This window comes from Antechinus flavipes, chromosome 6 (assembly GCF_016432865.1).
Source record: "Antechinus flavipes isolate AdamAnt ecotype Samford, QLD, Australia chromosome 6, AdamAnt_v2, whole genome shotgun sequence".
Classification (NCBI taxonomy): Eukaryota; Metazoa; Chordata; class Mammalia; order Dasyuromorphia; family Dasyuridae; genus Antechinus; species Antechinus flavipes.
The window spans coordinates 247067992-247087284 of record NC_067403.1 but is presented as its reverse complement, the minus strand read 5'-3'; the positions used below and the strand labels follow the sequence as shown (position 1 = coordinate 247087284).

The window sequence follows — 19293 nt, the reverse complement described above, 5'->3', positions numbered from 1 at the left end:
GGAGCCCCAGGAGGGGTAGCTGCTGAGGTAGGGATAGGAGCTCCCCGTAAGCACCAGAAAAGGATTGTTCTTATCACCTGGTGAGGTGGAGAAGCCCCTGCAGTAGGGACCTGTGACAACCCCAGAGATGCTATTGAGAGAAACAGTGGGTTGGCTGTGAATGGGACAAAGCTGTCACTGTTGGCGGAGAACTGGGGACTGGCGCTTGCCAAGGCAGAGCCCTGTGAAGGGAAGGAAGGCTTCTAGGGGGCCCACAGCAGGTAGCTGGGGCTACAGAAGGTTGGGAGCCCTCACTGTCGGAGATGGCGGTGCTTGGAAGCTGTCCATCTCACCAGGACCCACAAACCAAGACTAAATCGGGCCTGGTAGGCGGCTGACACTGGGAAAAGTAAGCAGCAATCTTATTTCTTTTAACCCTTCTATACCCAGGCAGGGTCCCTGGAGGGACCAAGGGGGAGCTACGTTTAGCAGTTCTAGAGCCTCAGGAGTTGGGCCACTCAGGCTACTAGTAGTGACATATAAGTAATAATAATAGAAAATATCCTAATTAAAATGATAAACCATTAGTTGAATGAAGCAGCATGGTAGCACACAGAATAGAGTCGGACCCAGAGTCAGGAGAGCAGAATTCAAATTCTATCCAAGGTGTGTCTTAGCTGTGTGACTCTGGACATGTCACATAACCACTCTCAGTCTCTTTTCTTCCTTAGTAAAATGGGAATAATAATAGCACTGACCTCATAGGGTTGTGAGGATCAAATAAAATAATACTTGTAAAACACTTTGCCAACCTTAAAGCACCAAATGCTAGTGATTATAAACTAAAGTTTTATACATACAATATTATATTAAATCATAATTATATATAAGAATTATGCAATTGTTCTATGTGTGCGAGTGATTGATACCTTCCTATTTGTCTGATAGAGGGGTAGGAGCTCTGTGGCTGAGCAGGAACTGTCCCCTGTCCATAAAATATGGGAGTCACTTTGAGTTCACAACTGCTTAAGCTGCCCTGATGTCTAGAGGGAAGATGAGTAGTGAGGTCTCCAGTGAGAGACTGGGGACCAGATCGCCAAGGACTCCCCTCTTCTGCCATGGCTTGAAGACTACTATGGAGGAGGATCCTTTGAGACATCTCTAGTAGAACCATGTCTCCTTCTCTGTCAGCTCAGTCCCACTTTAGAGGAATCAATATCAATATCAGTCCTGATAAGTTTTTGAGAGAGAGAGAGATAGAGAGAGAAAGAGAGACAGAGAGAGAGAGAGAGAGAGAGAGAGAGAGAGAGAGAGAGAGAGACACAGAGAAAGAAAGACAGAGGCAGAAACAGGGACAAAAACAGAGAGACAGGAGAGAGATAGAAACAGACAAAGAGACAGAAAGGAGAGAGAGAGACAGAGATAAGACAAAGACAGAGACAGAGAGGGACGGAGAAGATACAAAAAGGCAGAGACAGAGAGATACAGAGAGGTAGAGACAGCGACACAGAGAGGGACAGAGACAGAAACAGGGACAGAGACAGAAACAGGGACAAAGACAGAGGCAGAGACAGAGGCAGAGAGACAGACCAATTTGGAGAGAGACAGAGAGGATACAACGAGAGATAGAGACAGAACAGAAACAGGGACAAAGATAGATAGACTGAGAGACATAGAAAGATTGATTCACTGGGCTCCCCTGAAACCTTTCCATTGCTGGCTCTCCTCTCCTCTGCTTTCTTGGCTGTCTCCAGCGAAGCCAGTTATTTTCCCTTAAAAACATCCAATAAAAGGGCCCATGACATTAATTGGCCCATTTCATCCTTCTGAAAAGCCCCTTTAGTCCTTGCAACAGAAGCCTCCATCACATAAGGTTGAATCTAAGTTCTTACCTAATAGAGCTATAATGCCAAAGAACTGTTTTAGGGGTCTGACATTCCTAATAGCACACAGAGACATATACTTTTAAAAATCACAGGGTTTCAGTACCGGAAGGGTTCCAAAAACCTAGAACATAGAATTTTTGGAGTGGAATGGCCTTAGAATGGGGAATAAATATTTGGTTTTGACAGATGGAATGAGGGAACTCAGAGAGATCTTCCAGTCTGGAATGTTAGAGCGAGGAGGGATCTTCAAACATAGAAAAGCCGAGTTAAATGGGACTTGAGAACACAGATTCATGGGATTTCACATTGGAACAAACCTTAGAAGTGGTGACATTCAGCTCACTCATTTTACAGAAAAGTAAGTGGAGGCCCAGACAGGCTAACTAACCTTTCCACATCACACATGGTCTGAGACAAAATTTGACGCTTGATCATCCTGACTAAATCCAGCACTTGCTTTTCTATGACATGAAAAATATAATATTAGCATGACAGTGGATCTTGGAGCCTAAAGCTTAAAAACTAGACCATCCGAGGTAGGAGATATTGTACCAATCATATAGTCATGTGGATAATTAGGTTAGACAAACATATCTTGAAGATCACAAAGTCCAACCCTCTTCTTTAATGGATGGGGAAATGAAGGATTAGAGAGATATTTGCCCAGATAAAAATGGCACATTCGGGATTTAAACTAAAATCATCTCATGCCCTGTTCAGAACTCTTCCTTCTGAAACATTATGCCTTCTCTTCTCAGTATACAGAGGAGAAAACTGAAACCCAGAGAGGTTCAAAGTACAATAATTAAATAGTAAAACTGGCTCTATCCAAGTGTCCCGATTCCTGGTCCAACACTCTGTCTGCTATTTCCCTATTCTCTTATTTTTTACCTGCTTAACCACATCCTGTCATCTATTTCAAAAACACTTGCGATGTACTGATCGAATTTTTGATTATTCCAGTAATCAATTCCCTTATTTTACAGATGAAGAAACTGAGGTCTACTAGAAGCTAATATGGATACAAAACAAGATTTGATTTTGAATTTCAAAACAGGATTTCAAGTCTAGGCCAGATTTCCTGAATTACCAGTGTCTTATTTTCTCCTACATCCTAATGCTGAGGCAATATACTTGAACCCTTTTTTTTTTTTTTTTTTACAGATGGGAAAAAATGAGAGCTTATGTAACTCTCCTATTACCTCATCCTGGCATGGAAGTGACACTCATTTCTTAATGGGCAAGCCCACAAATCACTAGCTCTGGCAGATCCTACCAAACTGGAAAGCATTCAATATAGACCCACCGATACACATCATCGGGAGATCCCAGCTCAATATGGAGAGACTCCCAAGAAGGTTAGATGGCGGGTGATGAACTCGTCAGCCACAGAAACTCTCCAGAACGGTCTTTTTTGTCATTGAGAGGGTTGCAATCTGCTCTGGCAGAGGATATACCCATGCTGATGAAATCACAAATTCTGGAAGTATTGAACCGTGTAAATAAAAATCATTCTGTGAATTTCCCCGCAAGATTCCTGACATCTGTTTAGAAATGTTCCATCAGGTGAGCATCCCGATGTGTGGTGAGGAAAGTGGTATTTGCCTGCGCGTGTGTGGGTGCTTACTCAAAGCCTGGTGCCTTGGGCCTAGAAAACTGCTACGTGAGGTGGTAACAAGCTGCCATATTCTACTTTCAAGGGAAAACTTGGGCGTTGAGCTAGTGTCTCCAAGCAGACGAGGTGTCATTCACGGCAAAGCTTTTGCCTTTTGAAAAAGGAAATTTGTCATTTGGAATATACTTTTGGGATTTGCTAGAACAACAGCAAGAAAAGATATACTGTGAAAAGGATTGTTCGACGATTGAAGAGTTTACTTTGAGCAGAACAGGCTGACTCTCTTGCTTTAGAGAAGTAATCCAAGAGAAGATTACCCCCAAAGTCACCAGAAAAACACCTAATTTTCCTTTGAGTGAGCCCCACCGTCACTGGATAAGAGAGTTCAGACTTGGAAGGGGCCTTCAGAATTGGTTTTGCAAATCCCTTCATTTTATAGATGGTGAGAAGAGGCTCAAAGAGGGGAAGACTCATGGGATTATAGATTGAAAGCTAGAAATTATTTTGTTTATTTCATAGAGAGGGAAACTGAGGTTCAGAGAAGGGAAGAATTATAAGATCATAAACTGAATTGGAAGATACCTTCAAGGTTGTTCTTCTAATCCATTCTTCTCATTTTGTAAATAAGGAAACTTGTAACTAGTTAGGGGAGGACCATAAAATCATAAATTTAGAATTAGAAGGACAAAAATCATCCACTCCAATCATTTAATTTTACAGATTGAAAACTAAAGGATCATAAGACCATAAATTTAGAGCTGGAAGAGACATCACAAGTCACAGAATTATGGATTTATAGCTGGAAGGGACTTAAGAAATTACTGAACCTAATTCTCTTAGATTATAGATCGAGAAACTGAAGTATACTCAGAAGCTAGTGAGTATGTAAAATAGGATTTGAATCCAGGGCTTTCAGACTTCAAGTCTAGTTTCATATTTAATATGCCAGGACTTCCTAAATAGCCAGGGCTTTCTTTTTTCCATCTCACAATGATTGAATCCTCTTTCTACAGATGGGAAAAATGAGGCTGGGACAGATTACATGATTTGTTCTAGATTATGTAGATAATAATTGGTAGAATCAGGATTTGCCCTCAGGCTGTCTACCTTCCCATTAAGTACAACTTTCACAGTAGTACACAAGATCTCAGAGCTAGAAAGTGGAGGAACCAAGACTTTGAATCCAGACTCCAAATTCAAATCCAATGCTCCCTCCTTTACATGTATTACCTTCTAATAATGGAAGACAACAGTGATTTTAGAACCCAAAACTAAATCAGATTTTAGACCCCAAAACTAAACACATCATAGTTGGTTATTTTCCCTCAACTCAAGAGTTATGGGGGAATATAGTTTAATTTTAGGAGAAAAAAGCAAATCAGAAAGAAAAAATTCATCTCAGGCATAGTGAGTATGCTCTATGTTCATGCAGCATGATTTCCTAAACTTTATTAACTGACCATTTCCATTTTATTCTCTAGCACCATGTGTTAAGAATATACGTCTCTCTCCTTTCCAACCATCTTCTGACTAGTTGCCATATTGGTTTTCCTAATGCATATCTTACCAAACCACTTCCCTATTTGAGAGGCTTTAGTGGTTCCCTTCCATCTGAAGGATCACAAACTTTTTGGCATTTACAATTTTGCTGCAGCCTCTCTTTCCAGCAGATGCATCTCCCCTCCTCTCCCTCAACTGTGGACTCTATGTTCCAGACAAATTGGTTTAGTGCTTCTTAGACTCTGTATAAGATATTCCACATCTCCCTTCCCCTGTGCATGGAAAGCTCTTCCATCCTTCACCTTTGGAACTCCTCACTCCCTACAAGGCTCGGTGCAAAAGCATCTCTGAAAAGATATTATTTCTGATTCCTTCAGCTAGTGTTTTCCACTCCACCAAACAAACCTATTGAATATTGACTTCAAATAAATTTCACATTTGCTAATCGGCAGAGATATGTTTTCCCTACCAATTGATTGCAAACTCCTTGAGAAGATGGAGTATTTGCTTTGGGTTTGTGTATGCGGTGTCTAGCAAATAATAGATGTCTAATAAATACTGTGGAATCAAACATTGACAAGTGCTGAGTTGTAAACATTTGAAGATCTCAGAGCAACAAACAGAATCCAGTCATTTTCATTATACCTAATAAGGCCGGAAAGTGGACTGATGCATCTTAGAAACATTTCCAACAGTAAGTTGAACCCAAATAAAATTTTTGGCTCATCCATAGTCATACAGGAAATGAAATGAAACTGGGATGTTTTGTACTGTTTCGTTTTTTGCCAAGCATTCTAGTCCATCCAGGCTTTTAATTTTTTTTTTAATTGTGCATTTGAATTTAACAAAGGTTATTCCAGGCACTGATTGAGGGGCCATTCTAATAGCAGTCTGCTTACTGGTAAAGACAGCCTTCATGCTATTTTCATGGAAATCAGCCATATGACTATTCTTACCAGAGACAGTATGGATGTTGGATGGAGAAGGAAAAAAAAACACTCAGATTATAAAAAGGCTAATCAAAGCCAAGGGCAAACTTTTTCTTCTCCCTATCAATTGGCCTTAGATCTAGCTGAACGGCGCGTTTCTGAATAAAAACCAAGCAGAGCCAAGCTTCATTGCCTCTTGAAAGCTGCTACGGTTGGCTTCCAGCAAAAAGGGATCTCTCAGAAACACTGATCACACAAGAAGCAATGAACTCCTGCAGAAGAGGCTTTTCTCCCAGAAACTAAGAAAGAGAATCCAAAATTTCATATTTTCATATTTCGGTTTTTTCTGCCTGTGGAAATGAGAGTTTGAAGATACAGGAAATCAGACCTTGATTTTGTTGCTACTGCTTCTGCTGTTGCTGCAGAGAGTGCCAGCTAAGAATGGGTGCAAGATCTTGTTTCACCCTTTTTTGGACTCCATCTGTGCCCTGTGTTCATGCAGCTCAATCTCCTCTCAATCTCTCCCACCCATCTTCTCCTGACATTTTATCGATGAGGAATCAAAGATTCAGAGATCAAGCAGGAAATGGCAGAACCAGGTGAAGAACTTCTATCTCCTGATTCCCATTCCTAGATTTTTTTTTTACCATATAGATAAATTTTTAGTGAAATCAATCCCTCCAGCCTCTCATGCCTCCTCCCACTCTACTCACTTCCTTTATAGCCTCCCAGAAGAACAGAGAACATTAAATGGAAGCATTTGAAGAGGTCTTAGGGATTCTGCTTCTCCCCTCTCATTTTACTGATGAGGAAACTGAGACCCATTGAAGACAAATGAATTGCCCACCATCCCACAAGTGGCAAAGTCAGGCTTCAAGCCCATTCTGACTCTAAATGAAGAATTTTGATGGGTTTTCCTGATCTCACATTTATGTTTGACTTCGTCCTTCCCTCCCTTATCCCCCTTTGTTCTTGGTTCAGTCTTCTGAAACCGAGTAGAACAAATCAAATAAATCAAATCCTTTTTCCATATCATAATCCTTGAAATACTTGAAGAGAGTTACCATAACCATGTCTTCTTCCCCTGGCTACTTTAATCCTTACTGTTTTAGTAATCTCCAATTCACCAGTGTCCTAAAACATGACTTCCAAAAAGGAACCCAACTCTCCTGCTGTGTTCCGGCTAGGGTGGACGGACTGTGGGACCATCGGTGCCTTTATTTTGGACACTACAACTCTCTTAATGCAGCCTAGAAACAAATTAGCTTTTTTGCCTGCCATGTTACACTGTTGATTCAGAGAGAGCTTGAAGTTCACCAAGACTCCTATTATTATCCATCCATCATCTTGATATCTATCTCCCCACACACCCACACAATAACACCTCGGTTAACAGGGATGATTGGAGAACAGGGTGTTCTTACTAACCAAATGGTCCCATAAACCAAGGGTTAATCCATTTACATGAAGACACCGGCCAAGGCCGGGACCCAAAGAGTACAGCACAGGGAGGAAGTGACCCACATCTAGAAACTTCTGGAAGACAATCATATCCGACTTAGCAAATCTCTCAGTTTTAGACTTTTAGCACAGCACTCCTCCAACCACAAATTTTCCCATCTGGATCCCTACCAAAACACTTGGAAAAAGGCCCCAAGATGACACAAAGCTTGGTGGTTGCCCAGGCGAGGCTTGTTTGAGGGTGTCAGTTAACGGGAGGTTTTCTGGAGGCAGTTATATGTGTCTGTTGTTGACATCTTCATGGCAGAGAATCACAGACATTTCGAGCTTGAAGGGGCCTTAGCAAGCGTGCCTTTGTTTCTTGGCTCCCTCACTAGATGCTGAGCTTCTTAGAGGAAGGGCTTTCCTTTGTAACTAGATAAGCTCTCGATAAGCACCAATTAGCACAGATCAGACAATGTCTGTGAAGCTCCTGGTTAGGTAGACTAATGGGTCCAGTTATTAGAATGGATAGTATTAAATAGTCCGTGCTACTGTTGGGATTGGGGGGAAATCATACTAAAATTTCAAGGGTTTTCCTTTGTAACTAGATAAGTTCTATATAAACACAATGTCTGTGAGGCTCCTGGTTAGGTAGACTGTGTCCAGTTATTAGAAATGGCTAGTATTAAATAGTCCATGCTATTGTTGGGATTGTGGGGAATCATACTAAAATTTCAAGGGTTTTCCTTTGTAACTAGACAAGTTCTCTATAAACACAGACAATGTCTGTGAAGCTCCTGATTAAGTAGAAAAATGGGTCCAGTTATTAGAATGGTTAGTATTAAATATTCCATGCTACTGTTGTGATTGTGGGGAATCACACTAAAATTTCACAAATGACACCAGGTATCATTATAATTTGTTACTATTATTATTACTATAGTATATAGTATAGTATATACAAGTATAGTATTGTGATTTGAATATCTTAAGCATCTTTCTTCTATGCAGGTCCTCAAACTTTTTAAATAGGGGGCCAGTTTACTGTCCCTCAGACTGTTGAAGGCCCAAACTATAGTAAAAACAAAAATTTGTTTTGTGGGCCTTTCAATAAAGAAACGTCATAGCTCTGAGTGAGGGGATAAACATCCTCAGCTGCATCTGGCTCGCAGACCGTAGTTTGAGGAGCCCTGTAATCTATAGTGTTTAAAGGGTTAGCAATTCCTCCTTTAATTTCATTGTCTTAATCAGTGAAGTGTTTGAGGAGATAGAACATTAGGAAATATTGGCCTAGAAAAGAAAGAAGAGACTAGAAATTGCTTGAGTTCTACAATGTCAACTGACCAAGAGTCAACTGAAGTAAAAGAAATCTAATCCCTTTCCCATGAAGCATCTCTCCGAATACTTGAAGATAACTAGCTTGGTCCACTCCCAAGTCATCTTTTCTTCAGGTTAAACATTCCTAGTTCATTGATTCTCATATAAAATGGTACAATCTAAAGCAAGTGATTTTCCCCTGTGAACTTCATTTTTCTTATCTGAAAAATGAAAGAGTAGAACCAGCTAGATCTAGAGTCAGAAAGACCTGAATTCAAATCTTACCACAGACACTTCCTGACTCACTCTGGGCAAATGACTTGCCCTTTTGGCTTCACTTTCCTGGTCTATAAAGTAGTCACTATAACTATAGCGACCTTTTAAAGTCATTATGAAGATAAAATAAGATTATATTTGTAAAGTGCTCTGTGAACCTTAGTATGCAATAAGTGACAGTTATTATGATTATTATTCTGTAAGGAATGCAAACAGTATATGCATGAGCTCTCTCCAAATCCTCACAATCTTGCAAAGAAGGCGTTCTGATTCTCCTCATTGGATGGATTAAGAAACTGAAGCTCAGAGGGATGAAATGTCACACTCAGGGTCATAGAGCCAGGTTTCTGAGGCAGGATTTGAATTCAGGTCTTCCTGAGTTCAAATCCCATTTTGGGGGGTTTTCATTTTTTGAGAGCCAGTCATCTTCCCCTTCCCTTCCAAATCAACTCATTCTCCTGGACTTCTTTCCCTCACTACCCCACAACTTGGCCCCTCTGGAAAGGTCCTAGGGCTGTTTTTCTGCTCAGTGAGTCCCCAGCCTGAGACAGACGTTCCTGAATGGCCCCTTGGCTGCAGATCCTCTATAGCCATCCACTTTCTCTTTGTCCTACTCTACTACCTGTGCTATCTTCCTTTATTAGAGTGTAAGCTCCTCAAGGGTAGTAACTGCTGTGTTTGCTTATATCTCTATCTCAAGAAGTTAACACCAAAGTTCTTGGTTCTCTCCTTCCCTCCTTCTCCCCACCCTTCTCCTCTCTCTTCTCCTCCCCTCTCCTTCCTTCATTTCTCTTTCTCTCTCTCTCTCTCTTTCTCTCTCTCTCCCTCCCTCCTCTGTCTCTGTCTCTATCAGTCTCTGTTTCTGTCTCTCTCTTCTTCTCTCTGTCTCTCATAACTACAACAGAACATCATTCTTTTGATCCTAATACAAAGATATAAGACCAAGAATCGTTGCCCTGTCCTTAATTGGAAAAGACATGAGTCAATGCTGTAAAATTACCCATGCATATAACTTGTGAATAAAAAGCTATATATAAAAAAATGACATGAATAATTTACAAAAACAGAAATACAAACAACCACCACAATAAGAGAAATGGAAACGAAACTCTGGCTTTGTCTCACATATTCCTTCCTATGGCCCTCCTATGGAGGGCCCTATATTACCCTAATGCCGGAGGGGATGAAGCTACTGGGAACAGCACATCTCTGCTCCAATGCCTCTGTGGGATTACCTGAAGTTGTATCCAGGAGAGACACTGCTCTTCTCAGAGATTCCATCCAGCCGAGTGAAGGAGTATTTGGGGATGCATTGATCTGAGGACCTGTCCAGGTCACAGACCCAGCCGATCTTAATGCCCAGGACTCCTCCCTGAGGAGAAATCAGACGTTATTATAATGATAATGATAATAATAATAACTGGCATTTAAATGGTGGTTTAGATTGGTGAAGCACTTGAGATGTTATCTCCTTTAATCCTTACAATAATCCTGTGAGAGAGATATTCTTATCCTATTTTTGAGATATAGAAACAAGCCGAGAGAAATTAAATAATTGATTCCAGTTCATATAACTGGAAAGTGTATGGGCTAGAATTCAAAACCAGCTCTTCTTGATTTCATGTCTAGTCTCTATCACTCTGTGTGTGTGTGTGTGTGTGTGTGTGTGTGTGTGTGTACACACACACACACACACACACACACACACACACAGTGATAGAGCACTATATATAGAAAGAAAGAAAAAAGAAAGAAAGGAAGGAAGGAAGAAAGAAAAAGGAAGGAAGGAAGGAAGAAAGAAAGAAAAGAAAGAAAAAAGAAAGGAAGGAAGGAAGGAAGAAAGAAAAAAGAAAGAAAGGAAGGAAGAAGGAAGGAAGGAAAGAAGAAGGAAGGAAGGAAGGAAGGAAGGAAGGAAGGAAGGAAGGAAGGAAGGAAGGAAGGAAGGAAGGAAGGAAGGAAGGAAGGAAAAAAGAAAGAAAAAGAAAAATTTATTAGATCCATTTAGATCCATGGTTTTTTTTGTTTGTTTGTTTGTTTATTTTCTGTTCTTGGTTTAGGAAACGCTCAGGGACATACAGGCTGGTCCTCCCTCCACCAGAGGCATATATCAGAATGGTACTTGAACTCCCTTTATGGCTCCATGGTCAGTTCTGTCCTGTATTCTAACTGTCTCTCCTATTAATGGGCGTTCTCATATTTTCTCCCAGCTTCCCAGCTTCCCTAGAAGTAATTAGGCAGCATTTTCTCTCCTTTCTTTAGATGGGGGACTTGAGGAAAGGGAAATAACTTATCACCTTAAAAAGTCCCATAACCAGGCTGAAGTTTTTTGATCTCACAAGTCTGAGAGTCCTGCCCTAGCAACCAAGTAATGTGAGAGAAAAAGGCACCAAGATATGATCTGACAGAATACCCAGCAAATAGTAGATGCCCGATTAATTCTTTTTTGATTAGTCTCCATTGTCTGGGATGCCATATGTTTTTAAAACATTCTTGGACATTTTCAGTGACTCAACCACTCTCAAAATAAGGAGCAGGTGTAGTCTAGTTCCTTCCCGCACTGTACAGATTGGAAAGCAGAGGCTAAAATGTAGGAGTGACAACTGATCCAGAGTAAAAGATGTCTATAGAAATTGGTGGGTTGGGGTCTTGACCCGGATTTCTGGACCACTTACACTGTTCAGAAATCTATTGGACCTCAGACTTTAGAGGAAATGCTGACATCGCATGGAATAAGAGATTGGAGTCCTTTGGACGTGGCTCTTTTCAATATTGAGATGATTCAGGGTAGTTCCAACAGTCTTGTGACGGAGAGAACCATCTGGACCCAGAGGGACTGTGGGAACTGAGTGTGGATCACAACTTAATATTTTCACTCTTTTTGTTGTTATTTGCTTGCTTTTTGTTTTCTTTCTCACTTTTTCCTTTTTGATCGGATTTTTCTTGTGCAGCATAATAATTGTGGAAATACATATAGAAGAATTGCACACACTTAACATATATTGGATTAGTTGATGTCTAGGGGAGGGAAGCAGGGAGGGAGAGGGGAAAATTGGAACACAGGGTTTTGCAAGGTTGAATGTTGAGAATTATCTCTATATTTGTTTTGAAAATAAACAGCTTTATAGGGGCAATAAGGCACTGACAATGGGGATTTTAATTGATCCAACCATTCTGGAGAATGGTTTGGAACTTTGCCTAAAGGGTTATAAAACTATAAATATTATTTGACCCAATAATGTCACTACTAGGCCTATATCTTAAAGAGATCAAAGAAAAAGGAAATGGGCTTATGAACAAACAATATTTATAGTAGCCCTTTTTGTGGTGACAAAGAATTGACAATCAAGAAATAAACTTACAATTGAAAAAGCTTAAAAAAAGAAAAGAAACAGCTTTAATAAAAAAAATAAAAATTAAAAAAAGAGAATGGAGTTCTCACTGTATTGGCGAGCTTGGTAAAATCTTGTCCTGCAAACTTGACCACGTCGCCCACCCGGAGGATGGGACAGAAGGGGGCAGTTTCGGGATGAAAATGGCATTTCTTTATGTCTGCAGAGGTGAGGTTGGGTAACAAGTTTCCCCTGGGAAAAAGCAGAAAAAAAGAGAGATGAGAGAATCTGGATGAGTGGAGAAAACTCAGGTTTGAGTTGACAAGGAACAAAGAGAAAAATCAGATTTTCACAGTATCTCTTGGGGCTTGAGGTATCCCACCCCAACATAGAACTCCCTAAACAGGATCTGAGATCAAAAGCCAGAGAACAGGAGAATTGGGTGGATTTGGGTGCTGAAACTGAGAACATTCCTACTCTTAATACATTGGGCTAGACTAGCTAGGGATGGAGCAGACCCCTCCCACCTGAATTGCCTTCTCAGGCTTTGGGGAGAGGAAGAAAAAAGAAAAGGAAAGTTTATGTGAGTAGTTACAGTTGGTAACCTGGCTAGGTTTTCAATCATTTTAAATACAAAATGAATCACAGATGGGGTATAGAATGTTGAGGTTGGAGGGGTCTTAGAACATAGAACACCAAAGTTGGGAGGGATCTTAGAACATAGAACAATGGGCCTGGAAGGGACCTTGGAACAGAATTTCAGAGTTGATGATGTGATACAGCAGAAACTTAATTAGAGAACATGAGTTTATAGTCTGGCCTCTGAAGCTTCCTAGCTGTATGACTTTGGACAAGTCCCTCAAGTTCCTTGTGGCCCAATTGCCTCTGCTGGAAAGTTAAGGTAGATAGGCTGTGAGCTTCCTTCCACTTCTAGAGCTACAGTCCTATGGGAAAACCCGGAATGGCCTCCCAGACCCAGAATCTGGGACATCAGAGTTGGAAGAGATCTTAGAACATGGAATACCCAAAGGAGTTCTAGGAGTTCTCCAAGAGGAGAAGTCCTTTGGGTCCCGTAAATTCATAAATAACAGATTTGAGTCTCTCTTCAAACCCAGTAAGCCACACTACCTTCAGTTAAATCAGGTCAGAGCAGCCAATTCCATGGACAGATAATTATACCAATTTTTGGCCCACGGAGAGATGTTTCAATAAATTTGGGAGGAAATGTTTGCCTATTTATTTAGGGATTGGGATTAGGTGACTTGTCTAAGGTCACATAGCCAGGAAGTGTTAAGTGTCTAAGTCTGGATTTGAACTCAGATCCTCCTAACTTCAGGACTGGTGCTCTATCCACTGCGCCATCTAGCTGCCCTCAAACTCATTCATAGTCCCAGTTCTCATGAGAGTAGCCCCAACTGGATGAGGACACAGGATTCCATTCTTCCTTGTAGTCATCTTTTGTTGGGGGACATATGGATACAGCATTGGGCCTGGAGTCAGGAAAAGTCATCTCTGTGAGTTCAAATCTGGCCTCAGACACTCACTGGCTGTATGACCCTGGGCAAATCATTTGATCCAGTTTACCTCAGTTTCCTCATCTATCATGAACTAAAAAAGGAAGTGAAGAACCACTCCAGTGTCTTTGCTAAGAAAACTACAAATGGGGTCTTAAAGAGTTGGATACAACTGAAAAAATGACTGAACAACTACTTTCCATCTCATATAGAATCTTGCACTTCTTTTCCTGCCTTGGGATAAAACTCCCACAAGTCCTTTGGCTTGGTGACTCTCTCCTGGGGTTAGTTTCCCTCTCCTGCTTCCTCTCAGTAATTGAGGTCGGGTCCAAGTGACCCCTGAGCAGAGATGCAGGCTGGATAGTCTGGAAGATGGGCCAGCTCCTTTCCTAGCCTCCTGGACTGGACCACTCCCCATTCCCTACCCTGGTCCTGAGGAATTGTCCTCAGGACACAAGAATTCCTAGTTATGGCTAGAATCCATAAGGATTGACTCCATAGGGTTAGAATCCATAAGGATTGACTCCATAGGGTTAGAATCCATAAGGATTGACTCCATAGGGTTAGAATCCATAAGAATTGACTCTATAGGGTTAGAATCCATAAGGATTGAATCCATAGGGTTAGAATCCATAAGGATTGAAGATAAGAAAATTTTAGGGAAGCACACGGGTGCCATCCCAATCCCACCATAAACCCATCAGCAGGGTTCATAATCATTCTGAGCTGTGAATGTTCACAAGAGTCAGACCACTGGAGGCTCAGGAGAATTTTCATGCCAGAAAACATGTAACATGTCTAGTTCTACATGCTTTCTTCACCACAGGTAGCTAAGAGGCACAGTGGGAGACAGCTCTGGACTTGTCAGGATTCCAATTAAAATCTTACTGGCAATTTGATCATGGGTAAATCATACCCTTGGTTTTGTCATCTGTAAAATGGTAATGATATTAGCACTTACTTCCCAGAGTTATTTTGAAGATCAAAGTAGATTTCTCATATATATATATATATATATATATTATATATATATATATATATATATATATATATATAAATCTATGTAGGAAAAAATATATATATACTTAGAGTCATTTTTTTTGTTCTATTATTTATCAGTTTGGGTCCAACTCTTTGTGGCCCTATTTAGGGTTTTCTTGGCAGAGATACTGAAGTGGTTTGCCATTTACTTCTCTTGCTCATTTGACAGATGAGGAAACTGAGGCAAAATGGGTTAAATGACTTGTACAGGCTCACACAGATAGGATGTTTCTGAGACCAGACGTGAACTTTGGAAAATGAGTCACTCCAGACTTGCATCATCATATATAGCTATAGTTATTATATTTATAGTTATAAAATATATAAATATTCTACTTTATATATTTATATGATAATATCTAATTATTAATATAATAGAACATATAGTAAAATAATAAATATAAATATAATATATTGTTTTATTATGTATAACAAATATTACAAACATATTATATTTATTATTTTATTATATATAATTAAAATAAGAATACATATATGAATTATGATATATAAAACACAGTTAATAAAGTATTATTATTATTATTATTACGTGACTGAATAATTTGGAAATTGTAACCTTACTCATTTGTACTTTGCTTGGAGTTGGAACCCTGTGTTTTAATCCTGGCTCTGAGATTATCAGCTGTGAGGCTAGAGCCAAGGCTTTCAACCTCCCCCAAGTAGGAAAAATAATACTTTATCTACTTCATTAATGGGGCAAAAATAAGAAAGCTGAATTGTAAATTTTAAAGTCCTCTGTAAATAGGAGCTCCAAGCCCAGGAGGATTATGGGCCCTGGAGTATTAGATAACCACTTAGGGGTGGTTCAAGCAAAAACCCCAAAGGAGACTTTGGCAGGGGAAGGGTGTGGGAAAAGGCATCCTACTTTATTCAGTCTAAATGAGAAGAAAGGGCAAAAAGCGTGATAAAGGAAACAAAATGAATATAACCAAGCGTCCCTGTCTCTGTTGTTCTGTCTAGTTTCATCTTCCCAGATACAAGAAGAGATTTGGGCGAGGATTTGGATCAATTCTAAGCGGGGGGATAAGAGGAGAGGAGAAAATAGCTCGTGGATTGGAATCTAGGTAGGAAAAATAGGAGAAGGAATAGGAAGCTGTGGACCAAATTTTAGGAGAAGAATCTGTGTATTCCAGGTAGGAATGAAGAGGAAATAGATGGAAGGAAATTGTGGATTGGGTTTAAGGTCTAGAAGATGAGGGGAGAGATGGGGAGGAAGCTCTAGACCAAAGACTCACTTCTCAAAGTCGAAGAGAGGGAAACGGATGCTATTCTTGATGAAGATGGTGAAATTCTCAGCTTCCATCATGACAGGCCTGCAGGAGGAAAGCAGAAACCTGAGCTTCTCCTGGAAAAGGGAGGAAGCCCACTCTCCCACCTGACTGCTGACAGAGAGTTGATCCCCCAAAGTGTAGACGGACAAAACCCAATCTTGTAGAAATGGGGCCTTTCATTACTAAAGGAAAAACCTTTGAGAACCTCTGCCCTATTCAGGGAGGAAAATGGAGGAAAGTCAATAGTCATGCAAGGAGATTCCTCCTCTTCCCCAAGAATAGGACTTCTCAGGGTTTCTTGGAAGTCAGGGTGTGTCTACACTAGCTCATCGTCTTCCATTTTGCTCAATGGAATCAGGAGATTCAGCTCTTACATCTTCACTGTGTCAACCTCCACAGGGCACCAGCCTTGGATCTCACAGGTTTTCAGCTTCGAGCTATAGTTCACGCAGCGGCCAGTGAGAATACCTGGGAGGGAACAATGGCCACATCACCCAGGGATCCACCCCATCGCCCTTTCCCATTTCTACCCCCACTTTATCTGAGCTAGAGAGGTCTGGACTGAGATGTACTGAAACCAGCCAAACCAGTGGGAAAAGAGAATCGCTCAATTATTAGTGATGAATTTACACCTCAGAAAATGGCCAAAAGTTACTTGATTGATTATTTTATTGATTTTATTTTGTCAAATAAAAGTTGATTTTATTGATTCTAGACTTTAGAAAACACTAATATGTAGACGAAACAAAGTTTGCCATAGGTATATTTTTTTTGGTGGAGGACCAGTTGTTAAACATTTACCAAGCCAGCACTGGACAGGGTCTCTGTAATAGGGAGAGGGTCCAAAGGACCCAGAATTCTATCTGAGGACATAGTCACATCTGTCTCTTCCTTCCCCCTATATTCCTAACCTTGGTAGAAAATGGATAGATTTGCTCCCCGGCCTCCTTCTGCCCCAGTTAGTGCAGCCTCTGCTGGGATTTTGGTTCTGCTTCCTTCCCAGGACCCCCAAGCAGCAGCCTCTGGGGCACTCACCTCCCCCGGTGAAGCTCTCAGCCCGGCAGTCCCGGTCCGTGGTACAAGCGTGTTTCTCTTCACTCTACAGAGACACGAGCAGAGGTCAGGCTCAGATTGAACATAAAAAGCAGTCATTTCTGCTTTGGCCAGAAACCCTGAGAATTTTCCCCTCCCAGACTCATTCATTCATTTATTTAGAATTTTTTTTTGGATTAGGTGAAAGAGTAGAGACATTCTTTGTCTCAGTTGCTCCCTAGCCTTAACCACTGAATGGGTGTTGCCTCCGTCAAGCTGAGACCTTGGCTTAAAAAGGCCAGGGCCTTTCACTGCATCCAGTCTTGATCTATATCTGACACTGCACCCAGATGGCTCTGGAGGGGAAAGTGAGGCAGCCTTCCCTCCCTCAAATCCAATTCACTTGCATCAGGACGTCACCTCCCTAATATCAGGGTTGTCTTCGAGACAGCCTCTGGGCAGACACTATGATGGAGGGTGCCTTTAGCACCTACCTAAGGCCCAGTGGCCGGGTCCCTCACCTCCTTCTTTCCTCTGCAATCCATCCTTCACACAATTGACAAGGAGTATCCTACAAACTTAGTGCTCCCTCTAGACTCTTAAAGCCCTTCAGAGTTGGGCGACAACTTTCACAGTTTACCCTGCAGTCAGTCCTTTCAGTCTCCTGTATCCCTCCCCTTTGGGCTTTTTCATAGACTGGCCTCCATGGTTCACTTTGCTTCACTTCTGCCTCTTTGAACACCTGCTTTCCTTTAAAATATAGCTTATGTCGTTGTATTTAATTTATACTTTAACCTATTTAACATGTATTGGTCAACCTGCCATCTGGGGGAAGGGGTGGGGGGAAGGAAGGGAAAAATTGGATCAAAAGGTTTTACAATTGTCAATGCTGAAAAATTACCCATGCATATAACTTGTAAATAAAAAATTACAATAAAAAACATATATATAGCTTATGTGCCGGAGTCCTTTTCCCAGTCATTGGGGATCCATCTTCCAAGAAACTACATTTATTTTGTTCATTTTTTCTTATTACTTATCCCTCCCTCCCCCTTTCCTTTTCTTCCTTCAAGTTCTTTTAGAGAAAGGACTGTTTTGTTTTTAATTTGTGTAATCCCAGAGTCCAGCAGAGAGCCAGGCGCTGTCTCGGGCTTAACAAATGCTTTTTAAATTCAATCAGCAAGCATTTATTGGGTGCCTATTATTTAGTGCCAGGAACTCTGTTGGCACTGAAAATACAAAGATGGCAACAAAATGTTCTGTGCCCTCAGGGAGCTTACATTGTATCAAGGGAGATGATGTGCGCTGATAGTTTATCATCTCCTATCGATCACATAATATCATGCCATGTTATATTAGATACTAATGCTATATTGCATGCTACAATATAGTATAGTGTGTGTGTGGACAGATATAATTTTGATGAGAGGGGAGGGCAGATGCTGGCTGATTGGGGAGTTGGGGAATACAGAAAGATCTCATGTAAAAGGTAGCTTTCGAGCTGAGCTTTTAAGGAAACTAAATATTCTAAGATGTGGAGGAAGATGGGAAAGCATTTAGGCGTGGAGATTGAATCAAGTAGAATCAATCTTTGTCTCTTTAGGGAGAGCAGAGGTAGGAAAAAACGTTCTCGGCCCCGGGACCTGAAGCAGGGCTACTGATCTAGATGCAGAATTCATTTCCCATATTCTTGACTCTGACTGTGTCTTAATTACTTTATGTCCTCGTTGCTTTAGACTTAGCCATTATTATGGAGGAAAGTGGGGGTTGTGGTGGTGAGAGTTTTCCACGTGAAGGGATTTCAGAAGCTGGAGGGCAGGCTGGCTAAATATGGACATGTGTGTGACCCTGGACAGGTCGCTTAACCCCAATTGCCTCAGGAGAAAAAATAAATACGGACATCACTAAAACACACACACGCATCCCTCACACAGCTCAAAGACCCACAGTCCAGAACAAAATGGCAGACTGAAGTAACTGCCTTTTGCAAACTGAATTCTGCACCTCCCTTCTCTAATCTCCTTTAGACTTAATTGGTTTTGAGTCTACTTTCTCTTCTGCCACTGCCTCTTGCTTCTGGCCCTTTCAGCTCCACAGTCCATCTGGTCAGGTCCTTAACTTTACTGTACTCCATTGCTTA

At 41.0% G+C, this 19293-nt stretch overlaps 1 protein-coding gene across 1 annotated transcript in view; it reads right to left on the bottom strand.

Annotated features, from left to right (window-relative positions):
- The window catches only part of P2RX3 (purinergic receptor P2X 3), a 35145-nt gene that overhangs the window by 6674 nt on the left and 9178 nt on the right, over nucleotides 1-19293 (bottom strand). The window contains exons 4-8 of the mRNA XM_051965245.1: nucleotides 17157-17220; nucleotides 16496-16589; nucleotides 16086-16163; nucleotides 12385-12526; nucleotides 10181-10317 (exon numbers count right to left, since the gene is read on the bottom strand). Coding sequence (XP_051821205.1) covers nucleotides 10181-10317; nucleotides 12385-12526; nucleotides 16086-16163; nucleotides 16496-16589; nucleotides 17157-17220 — 515 coding nt within the window. The remainder of the gene's footprint in view (nucleotides 1-10180; nucleotides 10318-12384; nucleotides 12527-16085; nucleotides 16164-16495; nucleotides 16590-17156; nucleotides 17221-19293) is intronic.